The sequence below is a fragment of the Parasteatoda tepidariorum genome, chromosome 9 (genome assembly GCF_043381705.1).
Source record: "Parasteatoda tepidariorum isolate YZ-2023 chromosome 9, CAS_Ptep_4.0, whole genome shotgun sequence".
NCBI classification, from domain to species: Eukaryota; Metazoa; Arthropoda; class Arachnida; order Araneae; family Theridiidae; genus Parasteatoda; species Parasteatoda tepidariorum.
This window is the reverse complement of record NC_092212.1, coordinates 68390090-68412700: the sequence shown is the minus strand read 5'-3', so window position 1 is coordinate 68412700 and position 22611 is coordinate 68390090. Positions and strand designations below refer to the sequence as shown.

Below are 22611 nucleotides of genomic sequence, written 5' to 3'. Positions count from 1 at the left end.
AATTAAAAAATAGAAATTTGTAAACAAAGCTTATCATGAGGTCATGTGAAAAAATGTCTAAAATTGAGCTTTAAAAGCTCAAAAGATATCCTTTATCAGAAGTTTTTAGAAGTCTCATTTCGAGGACATTTAATTTTGTTTGTTGTGGTTTTAAATGCATTTTACTATAATAATCATTACACACTCAATTTTAATCTATCTTGTTTTATCCTCCACTAAACATCAATTTTGAATTCCAACACTAAAAATTGTAAATGTTTACAAAATTAAAATGAAATATAATAATTAGTATAATTATAACTATCACTACTAACTATACTATACTTATTACCATAATTATTAACTGTAACAACTAATAAATAGTTTGACGAGCTTTGTACTGATGTTGCTTAGTTTAATTAAAACTACTATATGAAGAAATGAATTCTCACAATAAGATATTTATAAAAGAAGATCCGATTAATCCTACGATTTTCAAGTTGTTATTTTTCAATTATTTGTTATATATTAATTTTAAATGTAGTAAAATCAGTGGAAATTTTCTATAAAATAATCCAGTATTAAAACTTTTAAAAAATTGTAAATTTAAAAAATTGTAGGCACAAAATAAAAGGTCAGAAAACAATCAAAATCTAAAATATTGTGTTAAAACACAAAGACAAATTAGTAGCCCAAAAAAATAATAAATGAACTTTAAGTTGAAAAGAAATTAATGAACTTTAAATTTAAAAGAAATTAATGAGCTTTATAAAGTCAAAAAATTTAAATAACAAAGTTAAAAATCAAAAAAACTATTAAAATGATCATTTAATAAATGAACTAAACTACGAATTTTATCAAGTTAAAAAGCAAAATCTATAATTATGCAAGAATTTCAGGAAAAAGAAAGAATTAAATGGATTTTTCTGTTTCGAACATAGCAAAATTCTACTTTCAAAATTTACCTGATGATAAAAAAAAGACAATATCAATAATTCAATGTTTAATATATGTGCTGACATTGCCATAAATAATGTAAAAATAATTTATAATTAGTTTCTCCCAAAAATATTTTCTTTATACTGATGCAATTTTAGAGATGTTCTTAAAAAGTGATGATAAATAATCTAAATTTAAAAATAATACCACAAAAATTAAACTTTTGTAGAAATAACAAATAAAATTACTCTTTTATCAACAGATGCTCGTCGCTCCTTAGGGGCTTTAGTAGGGGAACTTTGACTATTCCCTGATAATACTTTTGCAACAGCTTCTTTGCTATCAAGCTAGGGTAAGAAATAAACAAATGAAATAATACTTAGCACAACATGAATGAAAAGCAATTCACAACACCAAGTAATTACATTACAGTACAAAGTACAATCCAAAAAATGCAAATGAAATTTATGTTTCATTTTACATAGAAAAGTGATATTTTTACACTAATTTACAGTTTCACTCACAACTAATTAAGCCAATAATAATCATGATTATCATATATTTCAAATGACATAAATAAATGAGCAAGAATATTAACAATCGCCTAAGTTCTGAATTAGTGCTGATTAGGAAGCATGAAAAAGTACAAATGTAAATTAAAAAAATAAATAAATAAATAAAAAAAAAAATAATAATAATAAAATTAAAAAAAATAACACATAAATAAGATTAATTTCTAAACAAAAAACATAATTTTTTTAACTTTGCAATAGCTAAAAATGTCCTTTCTTCTGTTTTTTTTACAGCTAAAAAAGTAAATGAATAAATAAAATAAAAAATAAATACATTTCCTTTATGATTTAAAGAAAAAGTTATGTATTAAGGAGACATTTCAACACAAATTAGTGTTAATTCTGAATGTGAACACTTGGTTAATCAAATTAATTAAGTGAGTGCATAGTAATTAAACCCAACAAAAGTGAAACAACAGATAGCAATTAAAAATAATAAATTTTTTGTAGTGAAAAAGAGAAAATGCTTTGAGTTATTCCTCAAGCTGACATTGATAAAATTATGATGCAAAAAACAGCAATTTTATTACTTAGAAAATGTTTCTTTCTCTCTAAAATTTTAAACAGTTCATTACATCCCTAATTTTTTATAAGGAATAATAATCGTAATAATAAAAATTCCAAAGAAAATACATAAATATTTTTATAATTATTTCTCAAACTAAAACAGTGAAATTTAAACACATAAAATCCAAGATGTGGAGGTACTAATCAAGTTACAACAGATATTCTCTTTACATTTCTATTTCTTTTTAAGAATATAACATGTTTATAGCAAATATAGTCCAATGATTTATTAAAAAATAATGCACAAGTTATAAAATCTTATTTTTTTAAAAGCTAAATACTTCTTTATGTTTTTATTTTAAATAAAAATAAATAAATAAACAGTTCAATACATCCCAAATTTTTTAAAACAAATAATAATCGTAATAATAAAAAAATCCAAATAAAATACATAAATATTTTTATAATTATTTTTCAAACTAAAACACTGAAATTTAAACACTAAAAATCCAAAATGTGGAGGTACTAATCAAGTTACAAAAGATTGAAATCTTTTTACATTTTGATTTCCTTATTTTTTAGAGAAATTTTTTTTAAATAATATGTTCACAGCCAATACAGTCCAATGATTTATTAAAAGATAATGCACAAGTTATAAAATCCCATTTTTTTTTAAAAAGATAAACACTACTTTATTTTTTTTTTAAACAGAAATAAATAAATAAATATCATCACACAATTAAATGGAAAGAAAGAAAAAAGTGTAAAGCTCAATTAACCTTATTTTTCACAGCTGAACCAAGTATTTGTAGAAACAAGTTAGTTTTTTGAGGATCATGACCAGCAACAACTTTTGAAGGCTTCAAGTTTACAGGCTGATTAGTAACAAGAGCTGTAAGGAGTAATTCAATTCGATAATTACTTAAAAGTTTTCTTATCATTTTTTTTAATTGCTACTACAGCTAAGAAATTTTTTTTCTTATTATTCTAATTAAAACTAAAAGTGGTATTTGTTTACTATAAAGTAATACGTAATATGAACTTATTATGCAATATTTCATGAAAAACATATTGTAAACAGCATGTAACTTAACAATTTTGCATTTATTAGACAATAAATAAGTTATTTATATAATATTTTAACAGGCCATATATAAGATTGAGTCTAGTCAAAAAAGGTAATTAAAAAATGAATATAAAACTGTTATTAGGAACTTACTTTTCAAAAAATTACTAAGCATTACGATTGCCGAAAAACGTTTTACTTATTTTATAGTAACTATAAGTTGAATATGAATTTGATAAATAAAATTGTAGATTTAGTCGTAATGACAACCAAACAAAATGATTTGACTTAAGCAAATAACAGTGGGAATAGAGAGAAAATTAAAGTAAATAAATGGATATACTAAAGTTTCAGTTCTGTAAACAAAAACCTTTTCCGGTGTCTAAACACCAAGTGATGGTAGAGAAAGTAAAGAGACAACACAAAATTTTTAGCTATCTGACTGTGATTTTCCTTCAATATTATTGGCCTACAGAAAATTAATCTCGCAATCTACCTAACTCTCGAATTCAAACTTTAAACAATTTGATTGCTATACCTTACTATCCAAAAATCAGTTCCAAAGTTTTAATAAATTTGAGTTTAAAGTAGCTTTTTCTTCCGTAGATAAACTAAATTTCACTGACCTTAAATACCCTATTGCTGATAATAATAGCTGGGGTATTTAGCAAATTTCATGTCAATGTGGTTTTGCAAACTCTGGACAAACTAAAAGTACACTTACATTTTGAATTTAAGAGCATGCAAGATATGTTCAAAATCAGGACATTAACCTATCTTCTATTGCTCTACATATCTGGAAATCACATCACAGGNACATATTGTAAACAGCATGTAACTTAACAATTTTGCATTTATTAGACAATAAATAAGTTATTTATATAATATTTTAACAGGCCATATATAAGATTGAGTCTAGTCAAAAAAGGTAATTAAAAAATGAATATAAAACTGTTATTAGGAATTTACTTTTCAAAAAATTACTAAGCATTACGATTGACGAAAAACATTTTACTTATTTTATAGTAACTATAAGTTGAATAGGAATTTGATAAATAAAATTGTAGATTTAGTCATAATGACAACCAAACAAAATGATTTGACTTAAGTAAATTAAAGTGGGAATAGAGAGAAAATTAAAGTAAATAAATGGATGTACTAAAGTTTCAGTTCTATAAACAAAAACCTTTTCCGGTGTCTAAACACCAAGTGATGGGAGAGAAAGAAAAGAGACAACACAAAATTTTTAGCTATCACTGTAGACTGTGATTTTCCTTCAATATTATTGGCCTACAGAAAATTAATCGACCAAACTCTCGAATTCAAACAATTTTATTGTTTTACCTTACTAAACGAAAATCAGTTCCTAAGTTTTAATAAATTTGAGTTTAAAGTAGCTTTTTCTTCTGTAGATATACTTAATTTCACAGACCTTAAATACCCTATTGCTGATAGTAATAGCTGGGGTATTTATCAAATTTCATGTCAATGTGGTTTAGCAAACACTGGACAAACTAAAAGTACACTTACATTTTGACTTTAAGAGCATGCAAGATATGTCCAAAATCAGGATATTAATCTATCTTCTATTGATCTACATAGTTGGAATTCACATCACAGGTTTAAGTTTTCTTTGCTAAAATCATTCAACACAGCTCTTCATTTTCTGAACTAGATTTTTGGGAATCCTTTTACATTTCAAAATTTTTTTTTTAAAATTATAATGTAGTTAATGATCTTTCTAGCATCCCACAGTTTTGAATATTTGGAACTCTATTTAAATTTAATCTGCTGCACTCTGGGGTTCCCACCAAATCCCCTACACTTTCTCCCTTCCCTTTTTATTTTCTTGTTCAAACTAGTTCCTCTGTCCCTACTTGTTAAACTACTTTGCATGTATTTGTCTCTTTACTTTCTCTACCATAATTTAGTGATTAGAGTATTAGACACTGAGGAAGGTCCTTGTTTATAGAACTGAAACTGTAGTACGTCCATTTATGGACCTAGCACAAAGAGTATACCTTACCCATTGTTGATTTAAACTTTATCTGTACTCAATAGAGTATAGAACTAAAATAATTTTGGGATATTTTGATAGAATAATTTTAAAACATTCTAGAACAATCCGTTTGTTGTTAAAAAGAAAAAAATAGCATGGCAATTTAAAAAGCTCCAAAAATAATTACTAACATAGTAACAACATTAACTTTCATCTTCAAAGCAAATCTTGAAATCTAATCAAGGACTTCTGAATAAAATTTCAAAATAACTTTGAAAAACTCCAAAAAACCTGGTGTTGTTTTGAAAAACACCAATAAATACCAGGTTTATAGATAAGCTGTTTGTTTTTTAGAAGAAAAAAAATTATTATTTCAAACTCTGCTTCATATGCAAGTAAAAAGTTGGATAAAATGCAATTCATTATAAGCAAACTATATATAATCATGCTTAAAAGCATATTATATATTATAAGCAATCATAATTTAAGATTATGATAGAGATCACAATTAGAGTTAATGAAGTATAATTACAAGTAATGATCAACATTTAATTTTAATTACAATTGTAATTTTTTTAAAGTTAAAAATCATGACTGCATGAAATTAAGAATATAGAATAATTAATAACTGCACTCAATTATACTGAGCTCAATTCTGCTCTGAGTTACCAAATAAATCAGTAATACAGAGAACATTTTGAAATATATATTTTAAAACACACAGATCTAAACTAAAATATAAAAAATAGGTACAAATGGATTACCTAAAACATCTACAGCTTTCTGCAAAAACAGGACTTTGCTTTCCTTATCCTATATTAAAAATTAATAAATAAATCACAATATCTTAAAAGCTTTACAATAATTATTCAAACAAACAAAAAATACATTTTACAAGAATTTATGATATACAGTAATAGTAGAAAATTTAGATTTTTTGTTAATAACCTTATTTGCCTTATAGTAGATTTACATAAAATATAGATGCATAAAAAAATTTAAAGAGCATCATTATAACCAAAAACAAAGTTTTAATTAATTACAGTTCACAAAGGGCACCAAAAAACAAATAAAGATTAATAAGAGCATGTTTCTTATTTATGTTTACAATCATTATTAAATTTCTTAGTTGAAATCTTGATTTAAAATCTAAGTAAACGTAGTAAAAAAAACAACACCTAAGTGAAATTTATAAAGTTTTAATCTTAAATAAAAACATTTTCAGACCTTCACATTTTCCGAATGTAGTTCCGTTGATGCATAAAGACCTTTTAAGAAACCAGAAGTCTTGATAATCTAAAATATAGAATTATAACAAATCATGAATAACAAATGAACATATGACTTTGAAATAGTTACGTGGACGATTTAATATTTAATGAAACTAACGTTAGTTATGATATCATGTAAAAACCTAAAGGGTGGTTTTTTTAAGTTCTTTTCAGTCAAAGTCGGTTTTTTAATAATACTTCCTAGAATTTCTTGTGTTTTCTTGATTATTGCTGGATCGATTTCTTCAGCCATAGCAAAATTTTCTGCCTAAGATAAACAATAATCGAAAATCATTTTGAAAAAGTCAAAATAAGAGTGACAGCAATTGTATAAGGTTTTCGACACACAGCTTGTAACTTATCCAATCCTAAACAAAATAATCGATTAAAAAATCCACGGTAGCCAAAAGATACAGATCTGACCTCATATTATTTTTCTCTGTTTTTCAAACGGTGGCAACGTTTTAAACGCCCATTGACGAAAAGTGGAGTAGCGGACGAAGTTCCGAAGTTGGTCAAAATGAAATCACGAGTAACACTCATAAGCAGTACAGTTCAGCAGCTGAATGTATCATATCAACATGAATAAGGTTTCGTCGTGATATAAACATGTTATTGTTATTGGATGATTGGAATGAATGTATTTATTCATTATGAGCGAGTGTTTCGTCTGCTATTTTTGATTTATAATACAACATAATTGTGGCAAATTTTCTAATGTATTACTCATGCGTTTGGATATATTTAAAAACATTCTTCTGGTGAAAGTCTTCCCAGAATGCGAACACCAAAGGTAATGTAATTAATTTATTATACATTATTATTCACCCATTTGTTTTGAATGAGTAATGTCATAGGTTCTCAAGTTGTGTTTACATTTGAATGTTAGTAATTATCTTATCGAAAAAAGTAAAATAATTTATCCCTCACTCAGAATCGGCGCTAAAATAGTGATAAAGATTTCCTCTTTTTTTTCTTCTTTTAAGCAATTTCCCCATATTTTTTATTGAGCCTAAGTTTTTACGTATAAATTTGATTAAAGTATTTCTCTGCTGACTTTTTTCTCTTATATTTTTGTTTAGAAAACAAGTTCATCTTTCATCATTTCATTTACATTCATCATTTTATGAAATAATTGTTTATTGTTTGAAGCAAACATTCGTCTAAGTAAAAATATATAGCGAAAAATATAGTGTGTATCAGTTTGACAATAAAAAAACATTGTTTGACTTGTGTAAAAATATATAACACACGAATATATACTACAAAATATTATACTACAATATTTTGAGAGGGATATTGTGGTAAGTATTTTGGAAATTCCACAGAAAGTAAGGCATAGATGATTTATTTTTCTTCAAATTAAATTGACGTAATCTGCATAATTTTTTAGTTGAAAGTACAATGATTACTAAACTTGAAAAACTTTTTCTATTTCTCCATAATCTTTTTTGGTAAACAGTCTTGAAAAAAAAATTTTTTTTAAGTCAAAAATTTATGAATTTCAATGTGAATTTCCAAATACCAATTAATATAGTAATATTGTTTGCTTTGTTTGTATTATTGTGAGCAATTTAGAATATCAGTTTGACAATCAGTAAACATTTTTTGTCTTGTATGTAAATATATTACATGCTTGGGATCAACATTTTGAGATGGATTTTATGCTAAGTATTTGGGCAATTTCATGGAAAGTAAGACCAAGTAGATGAATTTTGTTCTTCAATTTCATTGATGTATTCTATATCATTTTTAGTTGAAAGTATGATGAAAACTAAACTAGAAAAACTCTTCCAAATTCTCTGTAATCTTTTTCGGTAAATGGTCTTGAAAATAACTTTTTTTAAATTAAAAATTTATGAATTTCAGTGTGAATTTCCAAATACCAGTTCATATAGTACCTAATTTTGATTGCTTTGTTAATTCATTTTTATAATATTAGTAGGTCTCTTTTTAAGTTAATAATGACAAATTTTTTTTTAAAAAAAAGTTTGTTTTATTGTGATAAAAGAATTCTTTGAAATGTGACAAGTGTAATCAAAAACTTATAAAAGTTTATCCTAGAGTAGGAATATTCTTTTCAAATCAAAATTTTCGTTATAAATGTGCTGCATACCTGTATTTATACAATAACCAAATTCGCAAATTCGGATCCCTTAATGCTGTTCAATTGAGAATTTGGATCCCTTTCAAATTGTTAAATTTAACCAAGCAAAAAATTTTTCAATTTAAAATAAAATCAAAATAATTTCAATTTAAGATGGTTGGTAGGGCACTGGGCCTTTGTCCAAGAGTTTGTGGGTTGGATCCCCTCTGGCCGAAGACTCCCCGTGTAGTAAATGGTGATCGATGCACGTTAAATCTGTCGAGTTGCAAAGTCCTCCATGTTCCCATAACAAATCAATACCTCTGGGGATACTGAACCAGGAGTTTCCTTATCTTCTGGATTGGTTAAAAAATACAAGGCTACGGAGTTGAGTATTAGTCGTCGTAAACCCAAAATTGGGTTGGCTGTTCAACAATCGATATAAAATATTAAAAGATTTTTTGATAGAAAGCTTGGAAGTAAAAGCAAATCGATATGCGACACCACAATACATGACAAAAGTAACCCATGAAATTGCCCATTATAGAATGTGGGTAAATTATGCTTCTATTTTTCCGTATGACAGTTAATAGTATAGAAAATGTTGTAGTCTTCAATTTACTGAAACCAATGTAATAAAATTATGATTTTAGTAGTTTCTATGGCATTTTTATGCATGGAAAAAATCATACTTGTTAATAATTTTCTAATACTATTAATCTTAGTATAGTTAGTTTGTATGTAATAGTACGAAAGCTAAAAATTGCCAAATCAAATGCAGGGTAAATAACACGAATCCAAAAAAAGAAACAAAATGGTAGGGGAATTGATAACTAAGCTAACCTACCATGGGTTAGAAATGAGTGGGAAAAAATAATCGCTTTGTCAAAATTACATAGTTTTGTTCGCGATTCCTCCTTAGTATTTTCTATATTACACCCATTGTTCCTGATTTTCTGAAAGACTTCCTGATTTTAAAGTTTTCTTCTTCCTTTTTACCATATGATAGAATTTTCCTGTTTTATTTTTATTTTCACCCCAATTTTTTACTTAACTCTTTAAGGTACTGATTTGGTTTTAAAGGTAAAAATGTAAGGCAAAATTATTTCATTGTTAAAGATTTACAATAAATAGATTTTGTAGTAAGAGTTAAGAGCCAACTAAACTGTATTGAGTACATAGTTAAATATGTATTCGAACTTTAAGTGCAGTTTTGTTTTTTCAAATCAAAATTTAACTAATGAATACCAAATCCAATTAATTTTGTCATGGTTTTTCTTTTAATTTTTTTGGCAGAAGCTACTGCCTATTATCATTGCAATATTAATAATCTAAAACATAGAGGGTTAATACAGTTCTATTTCCTTTATTAATTTGGGAAGTTCTTATATATTACTGCTTTTCAATTTAAGTTGAGTCAAAGTATTTTATTTGGATTTAAGTTGTGTTAAAGTATTGTTTAGTGGGTTGGTACATGTATGTATTATAGTCGTAATAAAAGCGTGTTGTTCATAAGAAATTATTCATACTTAAACATGATTCTGAAATCTATACATATTTCAGAATCATGTATTATTAAAGTTCTCATCTGTTGAAAAATTAGATATGTAATTGAATTAAGCTTTATCATGATTAAGAAAATGAAGTTAGGTTTTGTCATTTAGCTTAATCTTCAAGTTTTTTTTTTAACTATGTACTCATTTTATTCAGATTAATTTAGCTTAATTTCCAAATTTTCTACAAAAAGAAAAAAAAACTAATGTAATATTATACTATGTAATAATGTAATATATACATATGTAATGTAATGTAATATTATAAAAATTTATTTGGTTGGATTTTCGAAGTTTGACATTTAACTTAATTTTAAAATTTTTTACCTAATGAGACTGATGCAACATTTCTTTAATTCATTTAGTGTGATTTTCAAAAGTTTCTTACCAAAAAAAAAAAAAANAAAAAAAAAAAAAAAAAAAAAAAAAAAAAAAAAAAAAAAAAAATTTAACATTACATAAATTTATTTAGCTTGGTTTTTAAACTTATCTTACACACACACGAAATATATGTATATTTATATAAATTTAATTGGCTTGAGTTTCTTAAGAAAAAAAAGAATTTGTTTTAGAGGCAGTGTTTAGTTATTCAGTATATTACTTCTTTTGAAATGCATAAAGATGTCACTAAAAGGAAAAAAAGTTATAAGTTTCCAGAGTGCTTGACCTTGAACAAAGTAGTTTAGATCTAAAAAAAAAAAAAAAAAAAANAAAAAAAAAAAAAAAAAAAATCCCGTTTTTTATGATTATTTTAGTAAAGCTTTTTCATTTTTTAAAAATCTCAAACTGTATTCACATCAAGAAAAATTTTTTACACATCGTTTTTTTTTTCTTTTTTTTTTTTNTTTTTTTTTTTTTTTTTTTTTTTTTTTTTTTTTTTTTTTTTTTTCTAAAATTAATATCCAATTTGGGATAAAATATAAAACAGATTAGGCAGAATAATCGATAAAATCATCGAAATATTCTTTATGTGTACAGAGTTGTATTACTTTTTTTTCTTTTTCTTTCTATCATTCAACTGTTTGGAGGTCTGTTTTTATCAGTTTGACGAAAGAAGAGGAAGATGCTTGTCATAAACAAAATATATAAGTCACTTTAGGTAAAGAAAATAAATTGGAGAGAAGAACTTGTTTTCACACGTAAAATATTATAATCGGCTAAGAGAAAAAATTTCATGCCTTTTAAAAGAAGGATGCATATTTGTTTCGCGAATTAGAAACCTTTTACCTATTACTCATTCCTATTTTCAGTGGGACCCATATTGCTGTCACCTTTGTAAGGTCTCAACTATGACGCAATTTTTTTTATTAACACTAGAAAGACGGAAAATTAGTATATACCTATATTGCCGAAAAGCAGTCAAAATGTCTAGATTGTGAATGCGTCAATAAATTTGTTTAAAATTAATTTTTAAAATTTTTTATATTATTTACAGTTATGTAACAAGTTATTAGTAAATATTAACAATGAAAATGTTTTTATTTTGTTCAAAAAGTCACAAAATTCTAAGAAATTGTGTCATTGTATACATCATTGTTTTTCTAATTGAAATTAAAAGCAGTCAAAATGACTTCCTTAGGCAATCTAGTGTTAAACATTATTCCTTCGTCAATGCCATCATTTTTTATTTCATGAATAAATACGATTCAGTATAAGAACGAATTCGTTGAATTTTTTTGATCGATTTATTGTGAATCTAACGTATTTTTACACACGCACTTAAATGTATATTAACCTATGATTTTTCTTGTGTGTTCATGAGCAACATATATTCCGAGCTTACGTAAGAAACTATATTCCCTATTCTGTTAAAATTCCCTTGTAAATTGTGAAAATTTTAACATTTAGAGAGATATGAACAATGTTGACAGAGGACAGTAAATTCTTTTTATCTAGAAAAATTCCTTTGTAAATTACAAAAATTATTAAATTTTGTAAAATGAAAAAAGGAAAAAAGAAGTTTAAAAAGTCTGATGGAAAGAAGATAACAATTCGCTGTTTTTTTTTTTTTTTTTTTTTTTTTTTTTTTTTGCATAAGGTGAGGAGTACAAAATCACTAAAAAATTTTGAACGACGTTCTCTGCGTTCTTCTACATTCTGTTTTAATTTTCTTTGAAAATAGTTGTAAATTTTAATATTCAATTTTGACGCCAAATTTGACTATTCGCAAAATTAATCGTCGAATGTAATTTATCGGACGAATTAACTGTTTTGCGTGAAACAAGAGCAATGGACACTAATTTAGGCATGGAAATATGGATTTTGAAGCTAAAATTCCGTTTAATTTTTAATTTATCTTAGGCATTTCACTGTGTAAGTAATAATTGTTCTAATTAAATGAGTTTATGATTCAGTTAATTGTATTTTAATTAACTGAATTAATTAAAATACATTTGTATTTCGATTGATTGTATTTTATTCAATTTTGTCGCTAAATTTGACATTATTCGCAAAGTTAGCCATCGAATGCAGATTAACGGACGAACTAACTGTTTTGCGTGAAACAAAAGCAATGGGCACTAATTTAGGCATGAAAATTTGGGTTTTTGAAGCTAAGATTCCGTGTAATTTTTAATTGCTTAGACATTTCACTGTGTAAGTAATAATTGTTCTAATTAAATGAGTTTATGATTCAGTTAATTGTATTTTAATTAACTGAATTAATTAAAATACATTTGTATTTTGATTGATTGTATTTTAATTTATTGTTCAGTTAATTGTGTTATATTCAATTTTGACGCTAAATTCGACAATATTCGTGAAGTTAATCGTCGAATGTAATTTACCGGACGAATTAACCGTTTTGCGTGAAACAAAAGCAATGGCCACTAATTTAGGTTTCAAATTTGGGATTTTGAAGCTAAGGTTCCGTGTAATTTTTAATTATCTTTGGCATTTCCCTGTATCAATAATAATTGCTCTAAATAAATGAATTTATGGTTCAGTTATTTGTATTTTAATAATGCTTTTATTTTCGCGTAACTGTATCAGTTACTAAAAGCTTTGTATAGTCTTCATTGTCATCTTCCATCAGCTAGTTAATGCAAAGCAACAGAAGCATTTTATTCCCTATGTTGACAATATTGCCATAGCAGCATTTGTAGCTTGATGACAGTTATGGATTGCTTTTTGACACAAGCATAATAGCTTTGCTTGAAAGAGTGAAGAAAAGAGCACAAAAGACGTATATGAATGACGAGAAAATGTATGATGTATTTGAAAGAAAAAAAAATGTATCATGTATATATTTTTTTATTCTTGTGTATTCAGTGTTGGGAATATTTAGAATAAGTGTTTTTACTGTTTATTAGATAGTAGAGTGCTTTATGAACAACAAATGCGGTTAATATGTCAAGAATAGATATGAATTATGAAGCTATTTATAAGCACAGTACATGTGCACATGTGTGTTGTTTTTTCAAAGTTTTGACATGCGATTTGTTAAAAATGCTATTTCAGTATAAAAATAGAGCACAAGTTAGTACTTGCATAGTATTTTGCTACGAATTAGCACTAATTACAAATTACTGCTCACGTCATGGCTACCTACAAGGTAATAGTAAATTCTGTTATCCTATAATTTTGTGAACTTGTTGATCTTCTGATATTCGATAATTTCTTATTTATTTTGCTATAAGGGGAGATTGATGTGTTCTGGAATCATTTTTATCAATCTTAACAAAATATAAAAATGAGCTTATCTCGGAAAAAAGGAAAAATAGTTCGATAATTCCATGCCGAAATCCATTCCATATTGAAATTCCATTCTGGAATCCTTTATATCTGTCTTAACAAAATACAGAAATGAGAGAATCTCGGAAAAAGGGAAAAATAGTTCGATAATTCCATGTCGAAATCCATTCCATATCGAAATTCCATTCTGGAATCCTTTATATCTGTCTTAACAAAATATAAAAATGAGCTTATCTCGGAAAAGGGAAAAAATAGTTCGATAATTGCATGTTATGGTCGAGACAGCTCATGGCTAGGGCTGCAAGTTTGACGCGGGAAAAAAGACTTGAAATTCGCGGGATATTTTGAAAATTACACAGATTATAAATACAGAAAAATGACTACTATATGAATGATGTAAAAGACAGAAATTGTGCAAATAATAAAACGAAAGCTTAAAAAGTACACAACAAAAGTATTTATTTTAATTTCAGACAATATAAATATTTTTATTTAAATGGACAGAATTTAGAATAATTAATAGATTAGAATAATATAATAATTTGACATTAAAAATAAATAAATTAGAATAATGAATAAATTAGAATAATTTGACATTGTAGTATTCTACATAGTCAAATTATTCTAATTTATGTTACGTCGTTCATCACTTAATACATTTATATAGTACTTTGAAAACGATCTTTCCGCATCCACGCTGTTTGTGGGCACCAACAGACACCGAATTGGCACTTTAATCAATTTTTGAATAGCGTTATGTTTTGAAAAAGCTTGAGGCCCCTCTATAAGAAGTCAATCACCAGAAACCGGAAAAATTTTCTGGATGCGTACAAAGGCAGTAGAAATTTCATTGCCCTTTGCAATAGCCTGTATAACAGTTTTTATGTCAACGATTTGATTTATAAAATTTTTTATTTTATTTTGCGATTCCCATATTTTTTGTTATCTGACTTCAGGAAGTTAATCCTAATCAGTCAGTCACCCTCCCTAAGTGTAGAAAGGCCGCCTTTACTTGACAAGATTGGGATTATCTCTTATCTCTGAACTATTTTCTTACTCTTTTGCTGTTGATTGACTCCCGGAAATGTCTAGTCAATTTTACATGTTTAATTTGAGGCTTTAGGAAAGTAAAAAAAAAAAATCTGTTAAATAAAAATAAATTAAAAAATGAAAACAAAAATTCTAATTGTAAGCAATTTTTTTAAAAACCAAAACATATTGAGAAATTCGCGGATTTTAGAAAAAAAAAGAGGAAAATTTCGCTGAAATCATCGCAGAGAAATTCGCTCTACGACAGACCTGCAGCCCTACCATGGCCAACTGCGATTAGGTGCCCCTGAAAAGAGGAGTGTAACGCTCTAAAGGGGGCAGAACACAATTATTTTTAAAAATACTTTTCTATAAATAACACAAGCAGAACCGCGATGGCTCAGAGGATAGAGCGTTCGCCTACTAATGAGGCGAACCGGGTTCGAATCCCAGTAGATACGAATTCCGCATCCGGCTTGCATCGACTACAGTGCTAACGTGAAATATCCTCAGTGATAGACGGATCATGGGTTAGAGTCCCTTTGCCGTCAAGCTAACCATGGGATGTTCTCGTGGTCTTCCTCTCCATGTAAGGCAAACGCGAGTTAGCTCTATCAAAAAAGTCCTCCACGAAGGCAAATTTGACCCAATACTCGGTCCAGGAGTTCCCTTGTCTTCTGGATTGGGTTCAAATTTACAAGGCTACGGAGTTGAACATTAGTAGTCGTAAATCCATAAAATTGGGTCGGCTGTTCAACGACGGTTATAAAATTATGAAAATAATACAAGCAGATTCTATGTTAAAAATTAATTATTTGAATCAAAATATTCTTAATTTTTTTTAATGTAAAGGATACTTAAGTTTTAATGACTTATTACTCCCTAATAAATTTTGTTTGAAATTCATACTTTTATAGTTAAAATATTTTGCTTGAACCAGACATTTACCTTTAAAAGACTTTTCGTAAAAAATATTTCTTAAAGTTTAAGTGTCTTTGGACAATCGATTGGGTAGCCCTTTGGCTTTATGCGTAGGGCCGATGCCCCCTTATCCCCCTCTGCACTCTATCGGGCTTGAGATTTTTTTTTTCTTATATGAGCAGAACTATTTTTTATTCACATTTGGTACAAAGATATTTCGCGTATACAACATCTTTACTAAGTTTTCTTTTATTATTATTATTTCCGTTCTAAAATGTCCACTATTTTGCACGAATGCTTGAATTCCTGGATCAAGCATTGGGATGAACTAGCCTTTATAGAGGATTTTGTTGTTGGAACTAAGCCGCATTTGCGTTACATGATGAGGAAAACCATAAAAAACACCCTCGGTTATCCCGACGGCAAGGGGAGGCATCTACCACTTTTCGTAAATAAATATTATTTCCACATTATTAATCTAAATATTATTTCTTAAAAAAAATACAAAAAAATACTACATACTATTTCGCAAAAAAATATCTTGCGTTACACTGTGTTCGGTGCGAGCTGATAGCAGAATTCATATCAACCAGCCACCGCTGGGATTTGGATCTCATTGTGAGGCAAACATTATATTCCCTGAGTCACTGCCGCTTCATATTAAATTTGTTTTATTTTATAACCGTCGTTGAACAACCGACCCAATTTTTGGATTTACGGCTACTAATATTCAACTCCGTAGTCGTGTAATTTTGAACCAATCTAGAAGACAAGGAAACTCCTGGTTCAGTAACCCCAAAGGTATGATTTGTTAAGGGAACACGGGGATCGAACCCACGACCTCTTGGACATGGGTCCAGTGCCCTACCAACCAGGCTATCCCGGTCCTGGATCAAGTATTGGGAGAAACTTGCCTTTGTGGAGGACTTTTTGATGGAACTAACCCGCATTTGCGTTAGATGGAGAGGCAAACCTTCCACGGTTATCCTGACATCAAGGGGACTCTAACCCATGATCCTCTGAGGATATTTTACGTCAGCACTGTGGTCGTATCGACCAGCCATCGCTGGGATTCGAACCCGGTTCACCTCATTGAAAGGTTAACGCTCTATCCCCTGAACCGTCACGGCTCCATGTTAAATATAAGAAATATTAACTTAAAATAAACGGAATAGTTTTTTCTAAGAAAAAAAAAAACAGTTCATTTTCACGTTAAGCCTATGTTGCAACGGAATATATCTATAATGCCCAAAGAGTTCTACGAGTAACATAAGTTCAAACAAACGTAAGCTATCACGTATGCGAAAAACAATTGATAGTTGAGCAAGATGCAGACGTGATGCTATTGATTTTCTTCTCATATACAATTCTTGTGCGTAAAAGGTGAAATCATTTCCCGCAAACATTTTTTGTAATCTTTCTGATGGGGTTGAAATTGCAGATCATGTAAGTGGGTATTCTTTTTCGCAGGTAGCCTTGTGAATTGCTCCCTTTATCTACGATACTGGCACGGTTTCTATGGTGCCCATGGCAACTGTTTTGGGCTTTTAAGTAATGAGCCACTGTATACAATCTCGTATTTTATTTCACGCTTTCTGATTCTCTCATTAGCAGAAATGGGGTGGAAAAAACAGGCAAAGAATTGAATAGTTTATTTTTGTTAGTATATAAAGCATTAAATAAAAAATATAACGTAATAAAGTTTACATATTTTTTAAAAACTAATTCGAGTTTATTTGTTACTAGACTACTGTTGCTTGTAAAAGATTTATATGTTTGTTTTTAATAAGAATTTTTTTTTTTAACGTTTTAATTTGGTTTTGAGCAAGGCACATGAGATTGACTCTTCAAAGGTGTATGGAAATGGTCAAAATCAATAATCCTGACTGTAGTTAGACATTAAAATCTCTAAATATAATTATTATGCACTTATTGCAAACAATTAATTCTAACTGTTTGTTCAATATGAATTGAAATCCAACATTTCGTTGTATTTTTAAGTTTATATTTAATGCGTTATTAAATTTTGTTGTATAAACTCAAATAATATCTATTATATGTCGAACTCATAAAAGTTTGTAATAACTGAAGAAGAAGAATACGCAATTTAAATTACATGTGATCAGTTATGGAATTTAAATCACGAGGTTGGGCTAATTACGTGTTTGTGCTTAGTGGGATGACGAGGCTTGGTTTATTATCGCTCTGTATCGCAGATTTAATTGGATACCTGCGAGCTATGTCAGACGTGTGTGTTGAATCCGATTGGCTTCTGAATCGAGGCATAAACGAATCCCACGATGACGTCGTAACTTCCAGCTATCCAATTGCGAACGATTAAAACAAAAGTAGTTCTTTTCATTTTATTGAAAAGACAAGTTGTCTAAATTAAAATAACTGAAATAAAATTGCTATTTTTTTATAAAATCTAGCCAGATTGCATGACCAGAACCCAGACTGTTATAAATATTATTAGAATCAATGATATAAGAAAATAATTTATTTGTAAAACTGTATTTTAAATACAAGTTACCCAACCTGTTTTTCGTATTACATAGAATTTCAACTATAAAATTTTAAAAATATAGCACCTTTTTAACTGGTGAAATACTCGTTCTGATGTATTCCTTGTTGTTGAAACACGAGAACTTATTCTACAAAGGTAATTGAACCCTGTTAATCTGTAGTTGCTAATTTATCAATGTAAATGACATTAATAATAAGATGCGTTAATAATTATGGTTATTAAAGGCTTAATTATTTATAAAATAATATTATTTGTTAATGCAACAAGTTTTATTCTAAAACTATAAAAAATTGAAAGAAAAAAAATATGAAAAATTAAATTAAGTTTGAAAAAACCCAATTAAACTTCAAAAAAAAAAAAAAAAAAAAAAAAAAAAAAAAAAAAAAACCTGAAAAGAAACTCAGAGGATTATGTTTTTCTGAAAAAACCCGGGTTTTTTACATCCCTGATCCCAGTTATCCATGGTATTAAGTTTTAAACACAGTATTGAAAAAATGCCTTTTTATTTTTGACATTTTATTCAAAATGCTTATTCATATCCTCACCTTGAATACACGGTGTCATACACAATATTGTTTAAGTTTTGCGCTATGATTCTGGATTTTGTGGGGGATGTGTGTTCTAATATATTACGAAAGTAATACAGTGAAAACTTTTGGGACGACCACTTTCCGTTCCACAGTAAAATGGTCAAAGATGGAGGTGGCTCGTTCCTAGAGGGTACCTCCATTGCCATTTCAAAATTGTTATTGAAGGTACATAATTTATCGCAAACGATTTTAATTTTAGTCAGTGTCGTTTTCTTGGTGCAGAAATGCCACTTCTGTTGGCATCATGAAAAGACGGATCTATGAGTATGAGCGCCTATAAAAATGATCCCAACTGATATAACTATGTGTAAAAACAAATTTACCAATAATGAATGATAAATATATTTTAACTAAATAAACGATTATGTTTTTTTGTTTAAGCTTGCATTTAATTTTATATCATAAAAATTAGTTTGCTTTAAAAGATGAGAAGAAGTTTGCTTGTTTAAGATGCTTTTTTTTCTTCTTCTAAAAGAACTTTTTTTTTCTAATTTAACTTTCAGCTTTAAAAGTAAATCATTGATAGCAAGTCTGTAGTGCACTCTTACTGCAACATGAGGTTATATTGTCAAAAAGAGCTCTCTAAATGATAGCCTTAAAATATTTTGAATACATTTTAATCTACTTGTTCTGTTAAATTTTTTGTTTTATATTTTTCCGTGTTTCCTTATTTGACCTTTTCCGCATTTGGTGCAGATGTTTGCCTGGTCTCCGGGAGAGGTTTTAATAGTCTCTCCTAAAGGTTTTTTTTCAACACAAAATCTATGGCAAAAATTCAGTACCTTCGGAAAGTGGTCATAAATAGAGGTAGTCTTTATTGGAGGTATCACTGCATTAACTTATTAGTTATATAATACCAAATAAAAGCTGCGTTGGCTCAGGGCAAGAAACAACGTGAATAAATCACAAATGAAAATACATAAATGGGCATACTCTAGTTTCAGTTCTATAAACAAAAATCTTCCTCAGTGTCTAAACGTTGAATAAAGGTAGAGCATTAAAGAGACAAACACGTGTAAAGTGGTTTAATTTGAATAAGGAAATAACATGGAGGAGATAGGAAACAGGTATGATGGGGAATTTGGCGGGAACCTTAGTGTGCAACTGATTAGACTTCCAAATATTGGGAAGCGATAGAATACTCTAAAAATCATTAACTAAATTATTAGAATTTTTCAATTGTAGAATATCTTCCAAAAAATCAAGTTCGGAAAGTGAAGATTAACTAAATTATTAAAATTTTTCAATAGTAGAATATCATCCAGAATCAAGTTCGGAAAGTGAAGATTTAAGAAATTATTAGAATTTTTCAATTGTAGAATATCTTCCAAAAATCAAGTTCGGAAAGTGAAGATTAACTAAATTATTAGAATTTTTCAATTGTAGAATATATTCCAAAAATCAAGTTCGGAAAGTGAAGAGCAGTGTTGAAGGATTTTAGTAGAAGAAAACTCAAACTTGTGATTTGAATTCAAACTGTGAAGAGCGATTTCAGATCCTGTGTTGGATGATAGTTGGATAATGCTTACATTAGAATCGTATTCAGTATTTCGTTCAAATTCCCTTGTACATTGTAAAAATTAGAGGGATATGAACAATGTTTACTGAGGGCAGTATATTCTTTTAATCTAGAAAAATTCCTTTGTAAATTACACAAATAATTACATTTTGTAAAATAAAAAATCACGTTTAAAAAGCCTGACTAAAGGAAGTTTACATTTGCATATTTCTTCTGACGTAAGAAGAGTACAAAAATATTAAAAATATAAGAGTTAAAAAATATTGAACGACCACTCTGCGTTCAATTTTACATTATCATTTAATTTTCATTGAAAATCGATGTAGCTTTTAATAGGGATGTGACGAATATTCGGCAAAGAATTTTCGATTTTTTTTTTTAAATTTGAATTTTTGATTGAATGAAGAATAATCTAGCATAATATTTTAATTCAAGAGCCGTGATAACTCAGGGGATAGAGCTTTCGCCTTCCAATGAGGTGAACCGAGTTTGAATCCCAGCTATAGGTTGATTGATACGAATTCCGCACCTGCCTAGCACCGACCACAGTTTTGACATAAGAAATATCTTCAGTGGTAGACGCATCATGGGTTAGACTCCCCTTGTCGTGAGGCGAATCGTGGGAGGTTTTCGTGGTTTCCCTCTCCATGTATCGCAAATGCGGGTTAGTTCCATCAAAAACTCCACTACGAAGGCAAATTTCTCCCAATACTTGATCCAGGAAATCCCTTGTCTTCTGGATTGGGTTCAAGGTTACGGATTCGAACATTAGTAGTTGTAAACTCAAAAATTGGGTCGGCTGTTCAACGACGGTTATAAGATAAAAATATACGTAATTCGAAATTGTTTTTATACATATTTGTTATATTCTAAAATTTGCAAATTAACTAAAACTAGATTACTTTTTACGAAACCGTTCTGTATTTTTAAAAAATATATTCAGGTAAATCAATTTTGTCGTTTTTTACTCCAATTTTTGTTTTAAGAATTAAATTCTTTTGTTTGTGTTTGCTGTTTTTGCATAGCATTTCTAATAGACTTAATTCTTTTACTGTTACTTTTTTCTTGTGTACATTAGGATAGATAACCGGTAACACAGAAAACTGATTTTAAACATTAAAGTTATGTTTCAAGAACTAAGAACATTTTTTTTTATTCCTCTTTTTCTTTTTTGTGAAATTTTCTTTTTATCGACGTTTTTATTATGACAGAATTGTTTTAAAGAGCTTTTCTTATGAAAATTATTCTTTTATCGTCTGTTTTTTTTTTCTAAAAGTACAACGTGAAGAAGTTAGATTGAGATTTTCAGCATAGAATTTTTCGTTTAAAAATTAAGAACGAGTTTTGTATTGGTTTCTGTCTTATGTATTTTGTATTGGTTTCTGTCTTTTTATTATGGCATATTAGAGGGTTTGTACGAGAATTATTCTTTTTTCTTCACTTTTTCTTAAAAATAGCGTAATAGACTGGGATTTTCAACTTTAAAATTTTTGTTTCAATTTTTTTTTTCTGTTCCGTTTTTGTGGTAGTTTTTTTACGGGCGTTTTTATGATAGTGCAGCGTTTTTGAAAGAGTTCCTGATAGACTATCTCTTTTAACGTTTTATTGAAAAAAAATTTCCCCGAAAATATTATTTTTAGGATTGAAGTTTGTTTTAAAAATCAAGAGGATTTTTTTCTACTTTTCTTTTCAATTTTACAACTTTATTATTTTTTTTAAATAGCTGTTTTAGTCAGTTTTTTATTTATCTTAAATATTTCTAATGGTTATAGTTTTTTCCCCCTTTACCCCATANAAATTGTTTTTAAATATAAATTAAAACGATCCCCAGTAGTTTAAATTGGATATACAAAATAACTGAAAAATGTATTAATAGTTTTGAAAAGCATAACATCAGTTTCAGTTACTGACACTGGTGATGTATCACCAATCACCACTATAAAAGAATTGAACATTAATGAAATAACAGTATTCTTGAATAGTACCTACTATAGATAAATAAACCTGTTTATTACTAACCAAGCACTTAGACCCTAATAGCTTAACCTGTATGGCAAGGTCAAACTTCAGTTATGTACTATTGAATGCGAGGACCAATTGAACTTAATTACTGATTAATCTTCCTTTGTTTAATGTTTAAAATGAAGAGTCAAACAATATTAACAAAACATTATACTTTTAAAAACAAATATTCTGTAGTAGATTTAATTATCAATATGTTATTAGTTCTATGTTTATTTTACCTCTTAAATATTGTTCAGATAAAATTGTGACATAATTTGAGTAAAGGGGTTTTGGACAGTTTAAGACAGTTTTGGACAAAGAGGTTTTGGACTGGATGGTTTAATCCAGGGTTTAAA

General features: G+C 28.1%; 2 protein-coding genes across 3 annotated transcripts in view; one reads left to right on the top strand and one right to left on the bottom strand.

Moving 5' to 3' along the window:
• Positions 1–6698, bottom strand: part of LOC107448165 (TRAF3-interacting protein 1) — a 30057-nt gene extending 23359 nt beyond the window's left edge. The window contains exons 1-5 of one of the 2 annotated variants that reach the window (XM_043044107.2): positions 6452–6698; positions 6290–6358; positions 5827–5875; positions 2777–2889; positions 1167–1265 (exon numbers count right to left, since the gene is read on the bottom strand). In XM_043044107.2, the coding sequence (XP_042900041.1) occupies positions 1167–1265; positions 2777–2889; positions 5827–5875; positions 6290–6358; positions 6452–6586 (465 nt within the window). In that variant the 5' untranslated portion in view covers positions 6587–6698. The remainder of the gene's footprint in view (positions 1–1166; positions 1266–2776; positions 2890–5826; positions 5876–6289; positions 6359–6451) is intronic. The other variant, XM_043044106.2, reaches the window with a different exon arrangement.
• Positions 6699–6803: 105 nt separating this feature from the next.
• Positions 6804–22611, top strand: part of LOC107449783 (uncharacterized) — a 51867-nt gene continuing 36059 nt past the window's right edge. Inside the window, exon 1 of the mRNA XM_021144816.3 lies at positions 6804–7126. Within this exon, the coding sequence (XP_021000475.2) occupies positions 7112–7126 (15 nt within the window). The 5' untranslated portion in view covers positions 6804–7111. The remainder of the gene's footprint in view (positions 7127–22611) is intronic.